Source organism: Macrotis lagotis, chromosome 4 (assembly GCF_037893015.1).
Source record: "Macrotis lagotis isolate mMagLag1 chromosome 4, bilby.v1.9.chrom.fasta, whole genome shotgun sequence".
Classification (NCBI taxonomy): domain Eukaryota; kingdom Metazoa; phylum Chordata; class Mammalia; order Peramelemorphia; family Peramelidae; genus Macrotis; species Macrotis lagotis.
Window position 1 is genome coordinate 151,361,365 of NC_133661.1, and position 24,277 is coordinate 151,385,641.

The window sequence follows — 24,277 nt, forward strand, 5'->3', positions numbered from 1 at the left end:
TTCAGGACAGGACAATAGATATTTTAAAATATCTGAAGGGCTGCCTTCTGGAAACAGGATTAGATTTATTCTATGTAGCTCCATAGGGCAGAACTAGGAAAAAGAAGTTAACTGAAATATGCCTCCCTAACAATTCAAGCAGTCCATAAATAGAATGGACAATGTTTGAAATAGTGTTCTTTGCCCCTAGACATATTTAAGGAACAGTTGGATTATAACCTGTTAGAGAAGCACTAGAAAGAATTTCTACAATATGCAGAAGTTTAAAAAGATGACCTCTAAGGTCCTTTTCAACTCTTAAAATTCTAAAACACTTAATTTTTATGAAATAAAATTTTCCTTGATAAAATTTACAATAAGAATTTATACAAATCCAGCACATAGAGTTACTACAATCAGTTCTTGATTATTATTTCTAATTGGGGAAATTCTATAAATGCTAATTCAAGCATTATTTTCAACAACTTTTATCAAATAGAATTACACAATCTCTTCTTTTTTGCCCTCTGCTCTCTAGTATAGATATTAATAAGTACTGTAACAGAAGAAAAGGAAACAGGAAGAAAGAAGAAAATCAAGTGTAGAGTAGATGATCTAAATAATTGGAAATCAGACCCTATATAAAACTCAAAAACACAGAAAACATGAATCTTATGAACAAATTTTAGTACCTCTCCATTTTTACCAAAGGAAATGGTTCTGGCTTCCATGTCCAATACACAAGTGATAAAATCTCCTTGAGTAAAACTGGACAATGTCAACGTCTGTTCTCCATTATGGTACAGGTTACCACTGTAGGCTCTATACAACCACATGTCTGAGGTAGTACGGTGGTTAAAATCATGTACTGGCCATCGAGAAACTCCAACACATGTGCCTTCATTACCACGATTTTCCTTTACAATGTAAAACTAAAGTAAAATCAATAATTTTCATTAATATCAAATAATCCTTTAATTATACTAATCAATTATGTTAATCCACATTTAAGGAAAGGAATGTATATCTATAGTTAATACATGTTCAAGGAAGCTATAGTAAAAGGTGTCAAATAAAATAAAATGGAATGTATGATTCATTTTGTTACTTTAAAACAAAGTCATGGGGCAGCTAGGTGGTGTCATGGATAGAGCACTGGCCCTGGAGTCAGGAGGACCTGAGTTCAAATTTCACCTCAGACGCTTAATAATTGCCTAGCTCTGTGACCTTTGGCAAGTCACTTAACCCCATTACCTTAAATTTTTTTTAAAAAGTCATAAATAAGGTTGTTACAGTTTTTATACCTGCAGATTTTTTTTATTTTATTCTTTAAGCAACTCTCAATCATTTTGCCAAGACTATCTTAAGAAGTCCGTCCATCTTAATTTCTAATTATATCTTTTAAAAAATTCACAGATACTGAGAATATTTTGAAAGGATTTTTTTTAAGGAATGATTTTTAGAAATTCTAACTATTCTCCAATGGGAACTTTTTGTTTGTTTGTTTTTGCAAGGTAATGGGGTTAAGTGACTTGCCCAAGTTCACACAGCTAGGTATCCAATGGGAACTTTTATTTTTAGGTTTTTGCAAAGCAAATGGGGTTTAGTGGCTTGCCTAAGGCCACACGGCTAAGTAATTATTAAGTGTCTGAGCCCGGATTCAAACTCAGGTACTCCTGACTCCAGGGCCAGTGCTGTATCCACTGTGACACCTAGCCGCCCCCCAATGGGAACTTTTAATTAGACTTAGCTAGAATGATTCTTTATGATATAATTATATCATATGAAGAAAAATTATATTTTTCACAATGTGAAAATTATTTTTAAATTGAAAAGCAAAATTTTTAAATTGGAATTTCACATACCTTCCACTGATAGCATCCAGATGTTACACCTGTTGATGCTAATCCATATCCTTTTCCTCCACTGCCATGGGTTAAAATCTGTCCATTTTCTACTAAACAGCACTGAGCTTTCTCTGGATCAAAGGATACTTCTTGAATAGGAAGATTTTCATCTTCTTCCTCTAGTTCTCCTTGCTTCTATCAGAAATAAAGTTTTATTTCAAAATAAGCTAACTGCATATAATTACTAAAGATAATTGTTACAAAGGTCAATTACCTGTAATTTCATTTCCTGCTCTTTTTCCTTAATCTGAATTGCATGTTTGGCCTGAGCAATGGGTGTCTCCCACATACAATCCGAGAGGAGGGAAAATAATCGTTCAACAACCTGTTTCGTTGCAGGAGGAAAAAAAGAGAGAGAAGCCTGATTCCAATGTAGCAATTTTAAGAGTTATTAGAAAACACAAACTACATAATTTGATAACATATTACTTTCTGTTGGTAAGTTAATAATTTTAGAAGCCTCATAAATTTTAAATTACCTAATTAATTAATGGAGCATTAGCTTTATTCACGTTATTCATTCTACAAAAACATAATGAGCCTCTATTACATGTAGGGAAGGAAGACAACCAGTATTTTTGCTATGCTCTTACTGTGTGCTAAGAACAGGGCTATAATTTCATTTTATTAATCTTATCTCATTTGATCCTCACCAAAATCTGAGATGGTTAAATGCTAGTATACTTTTTACAATTGAGGAAACTTTAAAGCTTACATGATTTGTGACACAGTTAATAAAGTATCAAGTCAAATTTAAATTCAAGTCTTACTGACTCCAGAGAAGCCTCTGTTCTGGCTAGTATCTAGTCCTGAAAAGAGGAAGGGAATTGGCAAAAATACCTACTCTGCAGACTAAATAACTTGGACAATATGAGAACTGAATTCATCCTAAATCTAGAAAAGGACAAGTAGAAACACCAAAATATACAACTACAAAGGAGCACAGGTGTTAAAAGGCTCAGACACCCAGTCCAAGGCATTATTCTAAGTCTGAATTCCATAAAGATCACAAATGAATCACAGGCTCCAATAGATCTTTGTCTTCAATACAACTTGCATTTGTTAAATGTCTACTATGACCAATATAGTTCAAAACAATGGAGACAAAAGGACAAAACAAAACATTCTCTATCCTCTATCCTATGGAGGAACAATATCCTCAAGGATTATAATCTTGTTGGGAACACAACACAAATACAAAGTAATTTCAAATGGGAAAGAGTAGAAATCACTAGGCGGGTAGAGGAAGAAAAATCATAAGCAGCACTGTATTGAAGGAATTCCTGAACTGTGTTTGAAGACAAAGGTAAAAAAGGGAGAATATTTCAGACATGATTGACCAAATATACCAAGGCATCAAGATATGATTCAGATAGGGAGTAGTTACAAAAATCGCTAGCATGTCAATCTTATTGGCACACAGAATGCCTATAGAAGACCAGCAAGAAATAAGATTAGAAAAAGAGAATCTTAAGTATCAGACTGATAAAATTCTGCCTTGTAAACTGAAGAAAACTATCTAGGATTTCTGAGGACATAGTCAGTTCTATGCTTTATGAATATCTCTTTCATAGATGTATGGAAGACTGTTTGATGATAGAGGAGACTGGAAGCAAGAAACCAGTATGGAAGCTTTTCCATTAGTCTAGATGAAAGAACTTTGATTAGATGGGGTGGCAGCATATGTCTCTTGAAATGGGCACACTGGATAACACAGAAGTGGGGCAGAGGCATGAGTGAGAAGATGATTTATGGGTAACTCCAAAGACAGAAGGGGCTTGGCACATGGAGGAGTCAAGAATTGTGGGAAGTATAAAAAGAAGGATTAGAACAGTGCAATATGAGAATCTGAAGGCTATATTAATATGAAGTTATGTAAATATCCATTGTTAATTTTTATTAACTTTATTTTTGTATGTACTTCAATCCACCTCTCAGAATTCCACATTAGTAGAGAATATTTCATTCTTTGTATTTATGTACCTACTACTTAGCCCAGTTCTAGGAATATAACAGGTAATAAATTCTTGACTGATTTTCATTTAGTTTTGGAATATTATAGATTACATTTTAGAATGATTTTAAAAATATAGACCTGAGCCATTTGATCATCTTCAACCCCAGATTCACAAGCTGGTAATACAGCCTCAAGGACATGAAGTGCAAGTAATCTGGTCCTTAAGTTACCCACAAGCGGAATGCCTAAAAAAGAAAAAAAAACAGTTTTATCATCAATATGGTTTGGGATGGAAAATTTAAGATCTCTCAATAAAATTCTCAAAATTAAGTTAACTGTCCATCAATGTTAAGTATAGTCAATGTCTGAATGAAACAAACATGCAATGCAAACATTTTAAATGTTATACCTGAAGAACACTTCTGAGATGCAATGTTAAGAAGCACTTCAGTCCACTTTGGAGAAGCCATTTTTGATTGAATAGCTTTTGAAGACACAACTCTTCGCAGAAAAACTAGAAAGTCCCCTAAGTGCAGTTCTGCTGCATGCTGCTTTCTAAGCACAGCTGAGAATTTAAAAGAAAAGTTTAGGTTAAATCACAAATTTGAAAAAAATCATTTACAACAAACAATGATTTACAGTCATATTACTCAAATTTTCAAATAATTAATTACCAAACTAAAAAAATAATAGCAAAGTATCTCTGGGGAACAAAAGGTCAAGGAAAATAATGAAACAGAAATAAGAGTGAAAGTGATCCTAATATTCTCAGATTTCAAATTATAATATAAAGTACTAAGTATCAAAGCTATTTGGTACTGGTTTAAAAAAATAAACAAAGGGGAAAATTAGGTGATGCAGTAGATGGAGCACCTGGCCCTAGAGTCAGGGGGACCTGAGTTCAAATCTGACCTCAGTGACATAGTTGTGTGACCCTGGGCAAGTCACTTAACCCCATTAAATACATAAAATAAAAACATAAAAAAATAAACAAAAATTGATCAGTGGGACAGTCTAGATAAGCAAGATCCAGAAGTAGTACAGTATAATAACTTATAAAGTGTTTTATAAAGGACACAAAATACTGGAAAATATATTTTCTTGCTAAACTGCTGGAAAATTGAAAAAGCAGTTTGGAACAAAATGCACTTCATAAAACAATACATCATTTACCACAGTGATCTCCAAAAGAATAAATGATATATATGTAAAGATCAATTAAAAATTTGAAAATAGAAGTTACCTAGCACAACAAGGAATAGTAGGTGAATTCATAACCCAGCAGGGCAGAAAGTGATCATTTAAGAAAAGACTTGATTACATAAAAATTAAAGCTTTACATTTATGAAATTAAACTAGTTAAATGAAGGAAAATCTTTATAGTAAAAATCTCAGATTAGGTTCTGATTTCCAAGATATACATAAATACTAAACATGTGGGGGCGGCTAGGTGGCGCAGTGGATAAAGCACCGGCCCTGGAGTCAGGAGTACCTGGGTTCAAATCTGGTCTCAAGACACTTAATAATTACCTAGCCGTGTGGCCTTGGGCAAACCACTTAACCCCATTGCCTTGCAAAAACCTAAAAAAAAAATACTAAACATGCAATGTCCATTCCTCAATGCATTAAGTGGTCAAAAACTACGATGATGCAATTTTCCAAAGAGGAAAGGCAAGTGTTTGACAAGCATATGAAAGAATCCTCCAAATCACAAATGAGAGAAAGGTGACTTAAATGAAACCTATTAGAGTGGAAAAGGGGGAAAAAGATGGAGGCTAGAGTCTGACTGGGAAGTCAGATACTAACACTGTGTTGTTAAGAGCAGAGGATTGATGTAAATGTTACAGAAAACAACTTAGCATTATATTTAAAGTCATTAAACTGCATTCTTTGACCTAATTACTAATGTGGACATATATTTCAATGAGGTCAAAGACAGAAGAAAAAGGTGCCATATGCACAAAACCATAATAGCACTTTTTGTAATAACAAAGAACTAGAAAGAAAACTGGGTGCCCCTTAACTGAGGAATGATTAAACAAACTGTGGTATGTGAATATAATAGACTATTGAATCACAAGAAAAGACATACATGAAAACATATGAACTGATATAGAGACACAAAATAATAAGAACCATTTATACAACAATCACAACCTGGTACAACAGCAGGTGCTTAATAAACATTTATTGATTGACTCAGTTAAAAATAATACCGGAAAACTTCAGAACTCTGGTCAGGGGAATGTCCAATTATAATTCAAAGGATTCTCCTGCTAAAGCATGCCTACCACCTTAGCAAAGAGATTATGAATAACAGTTGCAGAAAAATGAGAACTTTTTAGACAAGTTGTAGATTGCAATTTTAGATATACATTGATGTATTTTCCTTGGCTACTTAATTTGTCACAAGGAAGAGTTCTAGAGGCACACAGGGAAATAATGATTTTGAGAGACAGACACAGAGAGCTGGGGAGCCAGAAAGGAATACCAAGAAAGTGAGAATTAACTTAAAAAAAATTAAAAGTGACAGTTCAATCAACATGTTATTATTAGATAAACTGATTATCATAAATATTAATCTTCTTCCTATAAATCAAACTGGAAAACAAGAGAAAGTTGAAATTAAACAGAAGGAAAAATCATAGGTTCTCTCTGGCGAGAGAAACAAAGGAGTGGACAGAGGTAGCTTCACTGTGTACTAAAATCAATAAGAGAAATCATTCCATGGACCACATGGATCTTATTTTATATATTCATAATGAAGAAGAACAAAAGAAGAACCATGAAAATGAAATGACTACAAACTTGTGTGCCAATACTTATTGCAGGGGTAAAAAGTTAGAGGAAGTCTATGAAGAATTTTACAAAATAATTCAAAACAAATTCAATAACTTTGATGTAAATGAGTATAGAGAAGATTACAGCAAAAGGTATGTCAGAAAAGTTAGTTCAGATTTTACAAGATTAAAGAGGCTAAAGGATTATAAACTACTCAAAAAATCATCACACCTATTATCAAGAACAGCATCTTCAAGAAAAGTTCACTCCAAAGAGAACAAAGAAAGAGGATAAGGACCCATATATAAAAATTATGGCAGAACAAGTTGTGGTACATGGAGGGAGTAAGAAATCATGAATGGAAAATTTCAGGACAACAATTTAAATAATAAGCAGTATCATAAAGATAATAAAATTTAAAAGCACAATTCCAAAGTACACATGATGAAACATATTACCTACCTTTAAATATAGATCTAATAATGTAGTCAAAAATACAAATAAGTATATTTCTTTTATTTGCTTTCTTTCCTTTTTTCTTTCAGGGGAGAAAAGGGTGAATGGGGATAGGGTGGAAGGCTATGGTTAATGGGGAAATTTGTTTTGTATGACTGCATATATCTATAATGGGTTTTATTTTCTTGCTTTCTCAATTGGTTGGGGGAAGGAGAAAGGATGGAAGGGAATTTGAACGAATTTGCCTGGGTTCTTCCAAAATTCGCTCAAACAATTTAAAAATAACTTCCAAATGTATTCTGGAGGGTCAGAGAAAACAAAAGGGCAGGTTGAAAGGTCTGTCTCACTTGGATGGGTATGAAGATTATCCAGAACAGATCATGCCGCAGCAAACCAGCAGCAGACCTGATTAGCTACTGAATTGGCAGTGGCAGCTTCTAGAGTTCTCAGTCTAAAGATAAAGGAGTTGGACAACTAGTCAGAAGGAGATTATAGGAGATACTTTTCTGCCTCTAGGGGAAGAACTCTGCTGCAATGCTCCAAAGTTGGAAACCAGGACAAAAAGAGGCACTTAGCGTGCAACCCCAGAGGAGGAGAGAAACTACATTACACAGGCCAGCAGAGTAGGGAACACATTTCTCTTTAGATTATACCACCTTAAAAAAAAGAGCAGCACAAAAAAACCTCAAGGTTGGTACAGTGCCTTCCTTTACCCCAAGAGAAGAGTCTAATTTTAATATAAAGTTAAAGGTCAATAAATAAATGAGAAAAAATAGCAAACAACAAAAAATAACCTAACCACAGAAAGTTACTAAGGTGACAGGGAACATCAAAACATAAACTCAAAAGAAGATGACAAAGTCAAAAACGGCTACATCCAAAGCATCAAAGAAAAATGTCAATTTGGTCTCAGCCCCTCCCCCAACCAAAAAAAAAAAGAGCTCCTGGAAGAGCTCAGAAAGGTTTTTTATAAAATCAAATGAGAGATGTAGAGGAAAAATTAGAAAAAGAGATGAGAGTGATACAAGAAAATAATGAAAAAAAGGGCAACAATTATAAACCCAGCAAAAAAATATTGAAAAAAACAGAATAGGCAAATAGTAAAAGTAGAAAAATCCACTGAAGAGCATAGATGATATTAATATATATCTACATCCTTATCTTTATGATGAGTTATATATATACAGTCTATCCTTAGCAAGATTTTGATAGTATAGGGCTAAATAAATACTGACAATATAGACAATAAATATGTTCAACAAATGAGATATTTATAAAGTGTTTAGCATGATGGGGGTACTTAATAAATGCCTATTTTCTATAATTCATAATTAGAAGATACACATATGTAAATACAAAATGCTATGAGGAAAGGGACAGTATTTACAACCAGTATGAATGGGAAGTTTCTCAGAGAAGATAGCACCTGAGCTAACTTTAGAAGATAAGGATCATAAAAGGGAGAAATGAAAGAAAGCATTCCAGGCATAGAGGACAGCTTGTCCTCCATGACAATAGGAAGTTACGAAAAGTTTTTTAATATCCTCATTATATATGTGACTTAGGAAGATTATTTTGACAGCTATGAGATAAAATCTGAAGGACAGAAACTGGAAGCAAAAAGATCAATCAGGATGGTACATATGAGAGGTGATCAGAGCCTTATATAGGATTATGGTTCTAGGAAAAGATGAGGAAAAAATGAGGGGGAAAATCATGAGTGGAATGTTACATGTCTATAATTGCCAATATTTATGTAACGTTATTATAGATAAGGTCAATGAATTCAATCTTTGTTTTAAGTAAAGACTCAGGTAGGTAGGGAAAGAGAAAGGGAGAACATTCAAAAATACGTGCAAAAGACATCACAAAAGACATTGAGTTTTTCAAAGAAAAAAAATAATACAAAAAGCAAAAAAGGGTCTAATAGAAAAGAAGTCATAGAATTAGGCCAGGGAGGAAGACTACATTAGATTTAGCAACTAAAAGATGGTGGAGTGAGAAAAATGGGATAGAGACAAATAACTCAAAATGCTATAGTAGTTTTGAAAAAAAAAGTTTACTATGGAAGAAGGATGGAATTAAGAAAAAAGGATAGCAAGTTTTGCTTTGGATTTGGAGCATTTGAGGTGCCAATGGGTCATTAAAATGGAGATGCATCCAATTACTAATGTGGTATCAAAGTACAAAAGATTAAAGGCTGGAGATCAGAGTTTTACACAAGGATAACAACAACAATAACTACTGTTTATATACAAATGAATGAATTTTTATAGTGTCTTAAAGTTTGGAAAGTGCTTTACACATATTCTCTTCTTTGAACAGTTGTAATTCTTTTTTTTTTGAGATGAAGAAAATTTTGGCTAAAATTAGTGAGGTCAGAGTGATATACCTAAGGTCACACATCTAATGAGTGTCAGATCAGGTCTGAACCCAGGTCTTCCTATATCCAATCCAAGTACAACACTATATCTACCATGCCAAGATGTGTCTGCTAAACCTGGGAGTCATCCAAGCAGAGATAATCATTGAATTTATGAGAGCTAAGGAGAAAAGAGAAGTATCAAGAGGTTAAGAAGATACAGAACAGAGCTTTTATGAGATGCCTATGTGCTTGGAAGATAGTAGATGGAGGAAATTGTTAAGTAACTAAAATGAAACAGCCAGGCAGGAGGACCAGGAGAGAGCAGAATAATGAAATCAAGGGAGAAAAGAATATCTAGTAATGGGATGCAGTTGAACTTTAGAGAAAATTTAAGGAGGATGAAGACTGAGGAAAGACAAGATTTATCAGGTAAGCAATGTCTAATAATAAATGGTGATGGTGTCCCACGTAATTAGCCAGTCATTCATTCAGTGCCAGCTACAACTCAGTGACCCAGTAATCCAAAAGAAAAGTGTAATACAGGTCCTCTTCTCAAGAAACTCACATCCTAAAGAGGGAGACAACTTGTGAAGGACCATGTCAAGCTACTGAATCTATAAAAAAAGGAATCAGTCAACAGAAATAATGTAATAGAATTAAGGGGGAATACAAAACACTTCTTGTTGAAGGTGGGTTTTGAAGGAAGTCAAAGAAACAAGAAGGCAGAAATAAGGAAGGAAAGAAGTCTAGGAATGGAAAATCAGTGAAAATGTCTGGAGCTGGGAGATAGAATGTCTTGTTTGAGGAGTTGGACAGAAAAGTTCATAGGGGAATAGGGAGGTGGGGCAGTTTAAGCTTTAAGAAGATTGAATGGGGAGGTGGGGAGGGAGATGGTATCCATAGGTTATGAAAATTTTAAGGGCCATACAGAGGATTTTATATTTGATTCAGAGGTGATAAGGAACCACAACTAGAGTTTACGTGGGGATAGAGGGTGTCATGGTCAAACCTGGGCTTTAGGAAAATTACCAAGAAGATGGATTGGAGAGGAGAAACTTGTGGTAGGGAGACTAATCAGAACACTGCAATAACCCAGGCATGAGTGTCATAGGAGAGAAGGTAAAATTGACAATAGCAACAGATTTGACCACAGGAAGTGACAGTAAAGAGTCAAAGAGGACACCTAGGTTGTGGAGATTTTCAGACTGGGAGGATGGTGGTATCATCAACAGTAACAGGAAACTTAGTTTAGGGGGAAAATAACAAGGTCAGTTTTGGACATGGAGTTTAAAAATGTCTACAGAGTATCCAGCTTTGAGATGGCCAATAGGCAGTTGGATATGCCAAGACTGGAGGTGAGAAGAGAGGTTAGGTCTAGAATCATCAGCAGAGACATCATAACTAAATCCTTGGAAGCTGATGGTACTGATAAGTAAAGCACTGTAGAAGAAAAAGTCCTTTTCAACACCTGAGGTTAGCAAGCATAATAAACTGGAGGAAGAACCAGCAAAGTAGACTAAGAAGGTGTCATATAAGTTAAGAGGAGAACCAAGAGAGGATAGTGTCACAAAAACCTATATCAAAGAGATTATTAGGCAGAAAAAGGGTATTCAACCACATCAAAGGATACAGAGAGGTCAAAAAGATAAAGACTGAGAAAAAAGATCTGGCAACTAAAAGATTGTTATTAGTTTGAGAGATGGTTGAATAGAACTTTGGAGGCTATCTAGGTGAGACTACAATATTAAAAAAATATAAATTTGTATATTGTCCTGGGAGACAGTTTCCTAGCTTCTTCTACTGGTATTCAGCAATACTAGAACTAAAGCCAAGAAAGCAGATTTAGCTCCATGGGGTGCCACAGTAGAGAGTAAGAACAATCAAAAGAAAGGGTAACAAATAGTTGAACTGGTAAGCTTCAAAGTCCAAACTGTGAAGATGGATTTATGGGGTTGAGGCATGAGTAACAATATGCACAACGGTTTCAAAGATATAAATGAAAAGATTATACTCAAAGAGAAGTTGAACTTTTAAAAGAATAATGCACATGTATTCAGATAAGAATTCTGTACAAGATGCTTCTGCTTCATTACTTTTTTACAAAAGGGGACTCAATTTAGAGAAAGGTATAAATTAATGATTATAACAAAAAACATCAATGAAACAACTTTAAGGTTACAAGATACCTCTAAAATCTCTTTTCTCAATATCTCCACAAGGGTCTGCCTTTTTTTCTTCTTCTTCTTCTTCCTCTTCACCTTCTCTAAAGGAAACCATAAGCAGCACACCAGCTTGCAGCAACAAATTCTTCAATTGACTACACAGTAGATCGAGCAAGGACTGCACAACCTTAGGACTCAGTTTGTCAGCATAGGTCCTAAGGAAGAGGTCAGAGGAAAAAAAAATACAATTTGAAAAATATTTTAATGTAAGAAAGAAAACTTAGTAGAATATATAATTAAGGGTTTTAGAAAAGCTAGAGTTGCTAAAAAATGATAGAACAAACACGTCAAAGTAAAATGCTTACCCAGTAGTGATGGCCAGAATCTGTAGTAGTCTCGTACTGGCTACTTTCAAAGCTATGCTAAGCTGAGAAATACCGGTTTTGGGCAACAGTTGTAGAGGTTGCCCTAGCATAGTGTCCGTGCCACATAACTGTGACAGTACATTTAAGAGACCAGTGGAAATTGCCAAAGAAACATCAACTGGCTGGTAGTGAACGCTCAGAGCAAAAACTGTTACCAAGAGGAGACGCTGTTGAGCTTCTAAAAAACAAGGCAAAAAGCTTAAATTAGAGACTAGTCCCTGAGGGTGAAAATGGTAAAGTATAAAATCACAAAACATAAAGTGTGATTTACTCTCGAGTTTGTAATTGAATATTCAATTAAACAAGCACTTCTTATATGGAAGGCACAGTTACAATGGACAGTGAGGACATAAAAACAAAATCACAAACATCCTGTTCTCAAGAAGCACACAATAACAAAGTGACTTTTATAAAGCATCTCACTCCTCTATCAGACTCTCCTGGTTCCCTCTTATCAATATGAACTCTTCTGTTTGACATCCAAAACACTTTACAATCTGATCCCAACTTACTTTTCCAATCCTCTGATGCTACTGCCCTTCACCCACTCTAAGCCACTAATTTATATTCTTCATAACCATGCTTCCAACAATTCCTGGATTCCCTTTCAGGACCTTGCTCTCATGTTACCTTCTACATGAAACCTTTGCTGATCATCCTGGCTATTAGTGTGCTTCCCCACCCAGTTCTCTAGATTTTTTTGCACCTACCTACGTATGTACATGTTTGCCTTCTCCAATACAACTTTGGTCCTTTGAGGGTGCTGTTTAATTTTATTTCTATTCTCAATATCTGGCCTTCAATTGTCTGGCATACATAAGCAGCTTATATTAAATACTGACTGAGTGATTCTACTGGAGAGATAGAACATTTAGAAGTACCATTTCCATTTCTCTCCAAATACATCCACTAATGCTACAAAAATGGTAGAGAAATCCACATTTGTAAATGTAGGACCAAGTGCCATTTGCACCAAAAGTTTCACAAGCAGTTCACTTACCAATGTGGTGTTTATTTGTTTGCAGAGCTCTCTCCAAAGTTGCAGACAACTGCTGATAAATCTTATGTACAGCAACTTGAATTTCAATTTGAATATTTCTTTTAGCTGCTCTGATGCCATCCTAAGTTAAAAATAGTAATTTATTCTTTATTAACAGCAACGTCAACTCCTACCTTGTAGAAATTGTATTATTCGTTTGTTACCAGTCTATGCTAGGGCTTGCTTTGCCTGTAGAAACTTGAAAGCAGGAGCATAAAAAAAATGCATATACGTTATTATGAAAATACTAAATTTCAATTGTACTAATTTTACATTTTCAACATTTCTTGGAATTACTGCCTTTCCTATAATTTGCAAATAAGTGAATGTCCAAAATATCTATGTTCTTAATATAGAAAAATCCTATGGGAATCATTGCCATAAAAGCTGTCTATAACTTAACAGGTAAGTAGTAGTACACTGCCTGTAATTTAACATGAAGATTAAATAATTTTCTTGGGGTCATGCATACCATAAGCATCAGAGGTATGATTTTAACCTAAGTGTTCCTGACTCATTTGGTCTCTTTCCCCACAATTTATTTTGTCTTTTAATAACTGCTTCTTAATAAGGTTTAATAATGCTAGAAAAATAATTTGATCATGAAAACTCAAAGATGGCTTAATTAAAACTAAATTCTCCAAACTAATAGATATATACATATTAGCCAGCAAAACAGAAAATTTCCATCCAAATAAATTTAGAATAGAAACTCATTTGTAAAGATTAGTATGCAAAATACTAAAAAAACAAAAACAAAAACAAAAAACAAAACTCCAGAAATTCTACTCCTCTGGGACTGTAGTAAACTCACAATATTTAATATTTTAAAATTTCAACTTTAGAAAGTATAAAATTTAGTTAAAAAACCAGATTTACAAAATGCACAAAATTAAAACATATTGAAAATTAAAACCTACTGTAGGGGGACACATAAACATAAATTGCATCATACCTGATAATGATGTAGTCGTACACTTTCTCCTTTGGTTCCTGCATGTCCTACTGTTCCTAAACCAAAACACCCAGCTAGAAACTGCAGTCTAACTGATGTAAGAAGTAAGGATGACTGGAATCCAGATCCTTGCCTGTTTCCTGTTAGTGGTACACTGCCTTTTTCCTCCATTCCAGATAGTAGAACGAGGATTTGATGAAGGGCCTCCAAACGAAGCTTTAATAAACAAATTAAAATGAAAAGAATTTTAAATTCTAACATTTCAAATGTTTTAATCTATAATAGTTCTTCTAATTTTTGTATCTATGAATTTTCACCAAAAAATCTGAAGAAAATCTGTAAATATTATACCTTAATAGCTGAGAAAACTGTCAATTAAGAAACTCTGAAAAGGCTTTATAAAGGTGGGCAAAATGAAACATTTCTGGGAGATTTCTGGCCTAAGTTTTCTTGCTGGAAAATAAATATTCCATTAATGCAACTATTCTGCCTTTTTTTAATCAGCTATACTGACTAGGCTTCCAAAATCCAAGTCATACTCCCAGGGTTACAAACCAGTATTGATTTTATTTCTATAAAATCGGGGAGCCTCATTTTTATTATGTGTTCAGCCAAATATCTACTGAAGTCATGCTTTCAAATTTTTATTTTTGATCAAATAAATGTTTTATTTCAGTTAAAATTATAATAATGGGAGCAAGAGTACATATACTATATGCCTGTTCACTTCAAGTTTCAAAAATCCAGGATAAAGCTAATTTTGAGCAAATCAAGATATTTTACCTCTGCCCTTAGCTGCTGTTGTTCCATTGCAATGATTGAGGCCTGGGGACTCGTAGACATGCTTTCCTCTGGTTCTTTAAAACCTGGGGCATTTCCCACATCTCCACTTACAAAGCTGACAACATTTTCAATCAAAGTATGAACTCCAAGGACCTTAGTAAGGTCAAAATCATATTCAAATGAGTAAGAGGAGCCAAACAACCAGTCTCTACTGTGTTTCAAGTGAGTCCAGGCATCATTCAAAGGTTCCATTTGACTGTGTACAGGTCCTACATGCACAAATAATAAGTTTGTATCAATTCCAGAGTGCAGAAAACAGATTGTGAAACTAGATGAGGACTGAATGTTGCTGCTATAACAACCAGTGAAAAATGGATAACCATGTTGTAAAACAAAAGCATGCATTTAGTGAATCCAAGCAACTTCAGTTAAAATACAAACTATAGCAATGTAATAAATTAAGGAAAAATCCTGCTTATACTACTTTATAATTCTTTAAGTGTTATAGCAAAAAACTGACAAAATAAAAAAGGCAGAAGTTGCTTCTCAAAACATTCAGTTTAAAATCAGAACACTAAATATCTAGCATTTATAGAGCACTTTAAGGTTGGTAGAGCATTTTACAAATATTATATCATTTTATTCTCACAAAAAGGTTTGGAGTTAAAGAGCTATTATTATTAACCCCATGCTGCAGAAAAGGAACTGAAGCAGACAAGAGATAAATGACTTGCCCAAGATAAACTCAATAAAGAAAAATTCATTCCAAAAGGAAACACCAAGTTTGGACTTATTGGTAAGATCCTATTTTAATGGAAGGATTTTCTTGAAAAGTATCATTTATAAGGATAAAATAGTCCAAAAGCCTCTGTGCTTTGCAAAAAATGAATGGTGAAGGGCAAAACTAACTCAAAAAAGGACATATGTCCTTGCTTTATTCATATATGGAATATTTATTTTCACTAATTGCATGCAATATATATATATATATATATAAATATATATATATGTTTATAAAATTACTACTTGCTGGTAGCAAACAGCAGTTTCACAGTCAAAGTTGATAAGATTTACCATGAAATGATTCCCAGAGCTTTGGGTTTATCTAGTGGTACATGTCCCATGCTATGTGAAACATTCATTTTGTCAGAAAGCATTTTTCAATCTACTCTTAAAATGTTTAAAGTATACTCTAAATAAATTCAAGAGCACAAGAAAAATGTACTGGAGGTTTACAACATCATTTTTAATGTATATATACAAAGTGCCAATTTACCCTAAATCTATACAAAATATACAAAACATTTTTTTTTCCCATAAGGAATTGCATGTAAAGGCAACAAATGCAAGAGGTTAAGTACATCAGATGCTTTTGTCACCATAACTACATGGAAAAGATTTCAGAAATAAACCATTTTCACACTATTTAATTAACCACTATCAGAGGGAAGTGAGATAATAGCATATGAAATTCAAAATTAAGAATAGAAACATTTATATGTCAACAGTTTCATTTGAAAACCCCTATATTGTTAGGGCTTAAAAATAAACTAAAATCAAAAGAAAAAACAAAAGGAAAAAAATTATTTTCAAATAATTTATGTTCATCCTAATATAATTTTCATTGTTAAAAATAGTAATATAGCTAGTAATATAAGGCTTAACTGCCTTCTAGGTTGCAAAAGGAACCAATAAAATAACTTTGAGCAACTTAATAAGAGAAAAGTTAACTATTTGGTAAAGTAAATTTACAATTTGTATGATGTAACTAAACATTTAATTCTAAAAATGAGAAACAGGTGGCATGAAAATATGAAATATTATCATGAATATATATAATGTATCAAATAACGGATAAACAATGCTGTGAAGACAGAAAAAGAATACATTACTTTTTTTACCCATCCCAAAATTCAAAGCTATATATCTTAGTCCCTCATTTATGTTTTGATCTGATTTTTCAAAAAATTACAGAATTTCAATTTTCCTTTCAATTTACTAATACATATATTGTTTTTTTTTAAGGTTTTTGCAAGGCAAATGGGATTAAGTGGCTTGCCCAAGGCCACACAGCTAGGAAATTATTAAGTGTCTGAGGCCGGATTTGAACACAGATACTCTTGACTCCAGGGATGTGCTCTATCCACTGTGCCACCTAGCCGCCCCATATATTGTTATTAATGATGAACTTAGGGTACATCAGAAAGTGTTGATATTTAAACAAAAAATTATTAAAGCAGATATATTGCCATTTGCCTGCATTCTACATCCTAAGGACCACTGCAGTTAAAATTTACCCTGCAGTTAAAATCTTCCTCACTATTAAAATGTAAGCTCCTTGAGAGTATGGATCAAATTGATTTTCTTTTGCATTCCCATCACTTAAGAGAGTATTTTCCACATTGTAAATGTTTTTTCATTCTTTAATATAGCAGGGAGCCTGCGTAATCAGGACATTTGTTGTGATCTCCCTCTTCTCCCCCTCATCCATTCTCCTATCATTCAGGTACCTTCTGTCACTCCTTACTCTTTCACCCATCTTATATGGTTGCCTTATTTCTTATAAAGGCTAACACTTCTACCTACTCAAGTGGCATTCCATCCTGTATCCTCCAACAAATTGTCCCCTATGTCATTTTCACTCTAACTTTCAGAGTGGACATTCAGTTTCAATCTCTCTGCTTAGTGACCCTTTTCCAACTGCCTACAAACATGCCATGTCCCCTCATCACCAAAAAATCCTCACCAGATCCTCCCATTCCTATAAACTGTTAAGATTTTTTTTTATTAATGCATCAAAACTATTCTCTTCAAAGTAAATGATCTCTTAAGCAACAAATCCAATGGCTTTTTCAATTTGCATTCTCAATCTTTCTTTATCCCTTAAAATCACTGATTATTCTTTCTTGCTATTCTCTTCTCTCTAGCTTTACAGGACACCTCTCCTGGTTCCCTTCATATCAATCAATATGCCCCTTATCCATGTCTTTTCCTGGATCCTCATCCATATTACACCTTAAATGTCACTCAGGGACCTAGTCCTGAGTCCTCTTCTCTTATGCTACAATTAACTGGTGATCTCATCAGTTCCCATGAATTTGATTACCATTTCTATGTTGTTGATTCTCAAGTCTACCTATCCTGCCCCAATACCTCTGCTGACCCCCAATTTCACATTTCTAATTTGTTTCAGACATCTTGAACACAACATGTCAATATTAACTTCCCACTGTCTTATGCACCCCCATATCCAAACTGCTGCAAAGACCTGTCCTTTTTACCTTTGCAATCTCTCTCTCTCTCTCTCTCTCTCTTTTTTAAGGTTTTTACAAGGCAAATGGGGTTGAGTGGCTTGCCCAAGGCCACACAGCTAGGTAATTATTAAGTGTCTGAGACCGTATTTGAACCCAAGTACTCCTGACTCCAAGGCCGGTGCTTTATCCACTACGCCACCTAGCCGCCCCTTGCAATATCTCTTGAATTTGCTTCCTTCTTTACTCTCACAATGCCACTTTAGCTCAGATCCTCATTACTTCATGCCTGAATTATTGCAATTGCCTGCTGTCTACCTCAAGTGTCTCTCATACCAACTCATCCTCCATTCAGCCACCAAAGTATTTTTTGCCTAAAGCACAGGTTCAACCATGTCACTGAACTACTGAACTACTCTAACTCTAATAAACTCCAATGGTTACCTATCACCCCTATGATCAAATACAAAATCCTGTTTGGCATTCAAAACTTTTTATAATCCTATCTTTCCAATCATCTTATAACTTGCTCCAGTCCAATGATGCATTGGTCTCTGACAATTACATGAACAAGCTGCTCCAGGCATTTTCTCTGGTTGTTACCCAATACCTTGGAAGTTCTTCTTCCATATCTCCATTTACTGGCTTTCCTGGCTTCCATTAAATCCCAACTAAAATCCCAACTTCTATAGAACATTTTTCCAACCTCTCTTAATTCTAGTACTTCCTTTTTCTTATTTCCTATACCATAGCTTGTTTGGACATTTTTGTTTGCTTATTATTTTCACCATCAGATTATCAGCTCTTTGAGAGAATGGATTCTTTTGTCTCTTTTTGAATCATTGTATTTAGTACTGAGCTTAACAGAAGCTTAATAAATGTTTATTGATTGACTTCAATTTACAGATGAGGAAACTGAAATCTAGAGAAAATAACTAACAGGTCCAAATTAATATGAAAACATCAATTCTTCAATAATAGAAGTGATCCTTAGAATTCTAGGCAGCATAGCTAATTCATATTTTCTTCACCAATATGTTGGAAATTTCAGTTTTCAACATTAGTTAATGATAAGGGATAGTATATAGTATTATCAAGATCTTTCAGAATGCTAATTAACAACTAAGAAAGATCAAAATTTTATCTTTTTTATAAATCAGAAGAAAATCTAGTATAATTCTAATAACAGCTATTAAAATTAAAAGGTCAAGAAAAATAATGTTCTATCTAAAAGCTGCAAAATGAAAATGTGAAAAAAGGTTGTTTCAGCAACTTTTTTTTAAACAAAAATATTTTTAAAACTGAAATCTGCAAACATGGAAATGCAATATGAAGAAGATTCAATCTTTTGAAAAAAGTGTATTAAAGCAGTCAGGTAAGTTCATCTGTTGTATTTTTGGTTTTGATTACCCCAAAACAGGCCAAGAAAAAAATACATCAAAAAATTTCTATAATAGATTTATTAGGCCCAACTCCAATTCTCTTCAAACACTGAATTCATAAGATTGTCACTACATAAGAAAACATGGTACAAATTGCACGGTTTTAAAAAGTTTGTGTGAAATAACTAAATGTTTATTTGTTCTTATAACTTGGTTCCTAAAATGGAATTTTCTAAATGAATGTGGCATGGCTGCAATACATACTTTACAAATCATAAAATATGTAGGCAAGCTAGAAGGAGAAAAAAGTAAACATGCCATCATGTACTTGCTTGAAGCTCTTCTTTTTTCTGGGGCTCAACTGGTCAAAAAGGAGTAAGTACACTACCACATAAGAATCAAAAGACAAAAGGAAACATTTCATACAGGACACAACATTTATAACTTTTTTTTCTTCATACCACTCCAACTTGAAATGCACAGGTAAAATGGCATATCACTCATATATGATATACCCAAGTAGTACAAATTTTGAAATAGTTATTTCCAAATCTTAACAAAGATATATTATTAAATTTAAAGAGTCCCAAAAATAAAACAAACCATCAATGTTGCTTAATTTTGCCATCTTCACTATAAATGTTTAGTCTGACTGCTTAGTATGTTTTTGTTTTTTGTTTTTGCAAGGCAAACGGGGTTAAGTGGCTTGCCCAAGGCCACACAGCTGGGTAATTATTAAGTGTCTGAGACCGGATTTGAACCCAGGTACTCCTGACTCCAAGGCTGGTGCTTTAACCACTACGCCACCTAGCCACCCCCTGAATGCTTAGTATGAATGTTTTAAACTACATTTGACAACCTCATGGCATCAAATGATTCAGAAATTAATCAAATAATCTCATTTTACTGATGAGGAAAATTGAACTCCTTTAAAGGACTTATTAGCAGAGATAAGAAGTGGATCAATTTGAAAAAAAGAAAGACAAAGTGTGAATGATTAGATAGATAGGAGTTTTAAGTACCATTCAAATTCAAAAATAGTGCTGGACTTAACACACTTCACCTATATAAAAAGTTTCCATTACTTTTTTTTTGTTCTTTTATTTTTGAAAGGCTATGGGGGGGGGTATCACAGAGTTATTAAGTGTCTGAGGTCGAATTTGAACTCAAGTCCTCCTGACTCCAGGGCCCACTAAACCATCTAACTGCCACAACTTCCATTACTTTTAAGATGGTGAAAGTACTTTTGAACCTACAGGCAGTTTTCAAAATTTTGCTCTAATTACTTTGATGAATCTAGGTTTTTAAAAAAAATTTATTTAAGGCAATGGGGTTAAGTGACTTGTCCAAGGTCACACAGCTAAGCAATTACAATGTGTATGAGGCCAGATTTGAACTCAGGTACTCCTGACTCCAGGGCTGGTGCTCTATCCACTGTGCCACTTAGCTGCCCCCTGCTTTACTTTGAAAAGCAAAGGTAGATAAATGAATTTATTTACATATGTAATTTTTCTGTTTCATAAGTGGATATATAACTAAGGCTACTTAAGCATACAGTAATATAATTGCAGAAGCAAAAGTGCTGACAGTCCAAAACTTAATTTCACCTATGGTAGACTGCTATCCAGATCATCATCAATAGATTTTTTCAGAAGGATGCTTGTGAAAGGTTAATAAGTATCTGAACAACAATCAGTACTCATTGACTCTCCCCATCCACTGACCCATTTACTTTATGTGAAAACAGATCCAACTACTAGTACTAGCAAGAAGCCTTCAAGAAGTTGGACAATTCCTGCCAACAAATGTAGATAGCACTGGGGATTAAATTACATGGAGGAAAAAATAATTTATGCACACCCATATACATACATATATATGTATGTATATGTATGTGTGTATACACATATATCATTTATTCCTCAAAATTCAGAGAAAAATAAAAAATGAAAAACATACACATTAATATCTTCACAGAATGAAGTTTGCTTATTATGCTTACATCAGATATGGAAGTAAAAATATAAGTAGTCTGAATAGCTCTAAAAGACTCTAAACACATGTAGGCTCCTACATAGCTACTGGAAAACAGATGCAAATAATTGAAAATAAGCCCTGAAAATACATTTCTTTCTTTCTTTCTTTTTTTTAAAGGTTTTTGCAAGGCAAATGGGGTTAAGTGGTTTGCCCAAGGCCACACAGCTAGGTAATTATTAAGTGTCTGAGACTGAATTTGAACTCAGGTCCTCCTTACTCCAGGGCCAGTGCTCTATCCACTGCACCACCTAGCCGCCACTATGACAATACATTTCTACTCTATAACTGCTTTAACCAAAGAAAAGTTGATGAGATTTAACCATAACAACTTAAGGATAAGGAGGGCAACATTTTAAATTATAGTAAACACTTAAAAAAACCTTTTTATTGTATTTTAGGGCATTGGGACAGTGCTCTATCAAATGTGGTATCTAGCTACCCCAAGCAAATACTTCAAAAGAAAAATGACTTTCTATAAAAAGTACTTTTTACTTGGAAATATGCCAGTGATGGGACATAACATCTTGGAAATATAAGCGACCAAAGAAATTATCTAGTCAAAAAAGTCACCGTTCAGATGAGAAAATCAAGAAAGATGTCTAAGGTCACAAAACTGCTGAAGGGCAAAGACAGGAAAGCCAACTCCCAAACCAGACTTCTTTCTATTAGCCAACTACTTTAAATCGATTTTGATTTATCAAATATTAAACTGTATTCATTAAGGTAGTTCTCCAAGATGAAGTATCATCACTAAATGTAGTAGAATTTAATGTGAATGAAGTACAAATATGTTTTTCATAGAATTAGAGGTTATAATCTAAACCCCTAGGTGATATGATATAAAATATTGAAAAAATACTAAAATTACTAATACTACTTGTTAACTTTTTTCCTGCCTTTCCAGACATTTCACAGGCAGCACAATGCAATGGAAGGAGTGCTAATCAAAACAGGCTAGTATTCAAAATTCATCTCTATCCCTGTTATGCAAATGATATGAAAAGATTTTTAGCATTGCTGAATCTCAAACTTAATGTCCTCATGTAAAAAAAAGATAAAGTTACTAGTCACACTTATTTCAGAGTTATTCTGAGTACCAAATGAGAAATACATGCATACAAACATCTATACAAAATATATACATATATGTAAAGTATTGTGCAACTCTTAAATTACCATATAATGCAGGGCATTATTAGCAGCTATCCTAGCAAACAAAAATCAGTATAAATAGTTCAAATATTTAAAGGTTGCATTAATAAATTTTGGGAACATTTTATTTTTAATGACAATAATAACTCTGTCCCATAATGTATTCGTATTTAGATGCTATTTTACCCACCTTTTCTCAAGAATATTATATTTAGAGCTCTTTTCCAAAGAATTGGAAATTGAGGGGATGCCCACCAATTGGGGAATGACTGAACAAACTGTGGTATATGGATATGTTGGAACACTATTGATCTATATGAAATCATGAGGGATGAGACTTCAGAAAAGCCTGAAAAGATCTGCATGCTGAGTGAAGTGAGCAGGACCAGAAGAACACTGTTCACACAATTGCGACATTAGGTAATGATGCTGGATTTGTTTATTTCAGCAGCACAAAAATCAAAGACAATCCTAAAAGTCTTGTGATGGAAAAATACTATCCATATCCAGAAAAGGATTTAAATGTAGATCAAAGTTTACTATCTTTAATTTTTAGAAGTTGTGTTAGATATTGTGTTTTCTCTAATTTTTTTCCCTTTTGATTTGCTTTTTCTTTCATAACATGATTAATATGATCTATATTTAATGTGTGTGTGTGTGTGTGTGTGTGTGTGTGTGTGTGTGTGTGTAGCCTTTATTAGAATTGCCTTCTGCCAGGAGGAGGAAGAAAGGGAAATCCAGCAAAAAATGATTGTTGAAAACTACTGTTGTATGTGGTTGAAAAAATAAATAAAATATTAAAAAAAATGCACTCTATACCAAGAAGAGTTCGAAATAGGTGCAGAATTTAGACAAAAAGACTAATATAAACCAACAGGAGAACAAGGAAGAGTTTACCTGTTAGACCTATGGAAAAGGGAGCAGTTTCTGACCAAAAAAGAGATAGAGAACATTATAATAAACAAACTGGAGAATCTTGATTACATTATAAAAACAAACTGGATAATCTTGATTACATTAAATTAAAAAAAGGTTTTGAACAAACAAACCACTGCAACCAAGAATAAAAAGCATGTAGCAAGTTGGGAAACAATTTATACAACTAGCGTTTCTGACAAAGGACTCATTTCTAAAATAAAAAGAATCGAGTCATATTTATTTTTTTTTTTAGGTTTTTATTTTTTTTGCAAGGCAATGGAGTCAAATGGCTTGCCCAAGGCCACATGGCTAGGTAATTATTAAGTGTCTGAGGCCAGATTTGAACTCAGGTACTCCTGACTCATGGGCCGGTACTCTATCCACTGAGCCACCTAGCCTCCCCGAGTCAAATTTATTTAAAAAACCAAATCATTCCCCAATTGATAAACGATCAAAGGATATGTAAAAGCAATTCTTAGACAAAGAAATCAAAAGTACCCATTGTTATATAAAAATTACTCTAAATCATTACTGATTAGAGAAATGCAAATTAAAACATGTCCAAGGTACTACCTCACACCTCTCAGATTGGTCATTATGACTATAAAGAATAATGATCAATGCTGGAGGGGTTATGGGAAAACTGGGACACTAATGTAGTGTTGGTGGAGTTGTGAACTGATCCAACATTTCTGGAGAACAATTTTCAATTATGCCCAAAGGGTATT

At 33.9% G+C, this 24,277-nt stretch overlaps 1 protein-coding gene across 12 annotated transcripts in view; it reads right to left on the reverse strand.

The window, feature by feature from the left end:
* Positions 1–24,277, reverse strand: part of HERC1 (HECT and RLD domain containing E3 ubiquitin protein ligase family member 1) — a 211,125-nt gene that overhangs the window by 95,523 nt on the left and 91,325 nt on the right. For 11 of the 12 annotated variants that reach the window (XM_074234356.1, XM_074234348.1, XM_074234347.1 and 8 more), the window contains 10 exons: positions 14,810–15,078; positions 14,027–14,242; positions 13,033–13,153; positions 11,973–12,210; positions 11,632–11,822; positions 4,253–4,408; positions 3,982–4,088; positions 2,101–2,211; positions 1,845–2,021; positions 672–911 (listed from right to left, as the gene is read on the reverse strand). In XM_074234356.1, coding sequence (XP_074090457.1) covers positions 672–911; positions 1,845–2,021; positions 2,101–2,211; positions 3,982–4,088; positions 4,253–4,408; positions 11,632–11,822; positions 11,973–12,210; positions 13,033–13,153; positions 14,027–14,242; positions 14,810–15,078 — 1,826 coding nt within the window. The remainder of the gene's footprint in view (positions 1–671; positions 912–1,844; positions 2,022–2,100; positions 2,212–3,981; positions 4,089–4,252; positions 4,409–11,631; positions 11,823–11,972; positions 12,211–13,032; positions 13,154–14,026; positions 14,243–14,809; positions 15,079–24,277) is intronic. The other variant, XM_074234350.1, reaches the window with a different exon arrangement.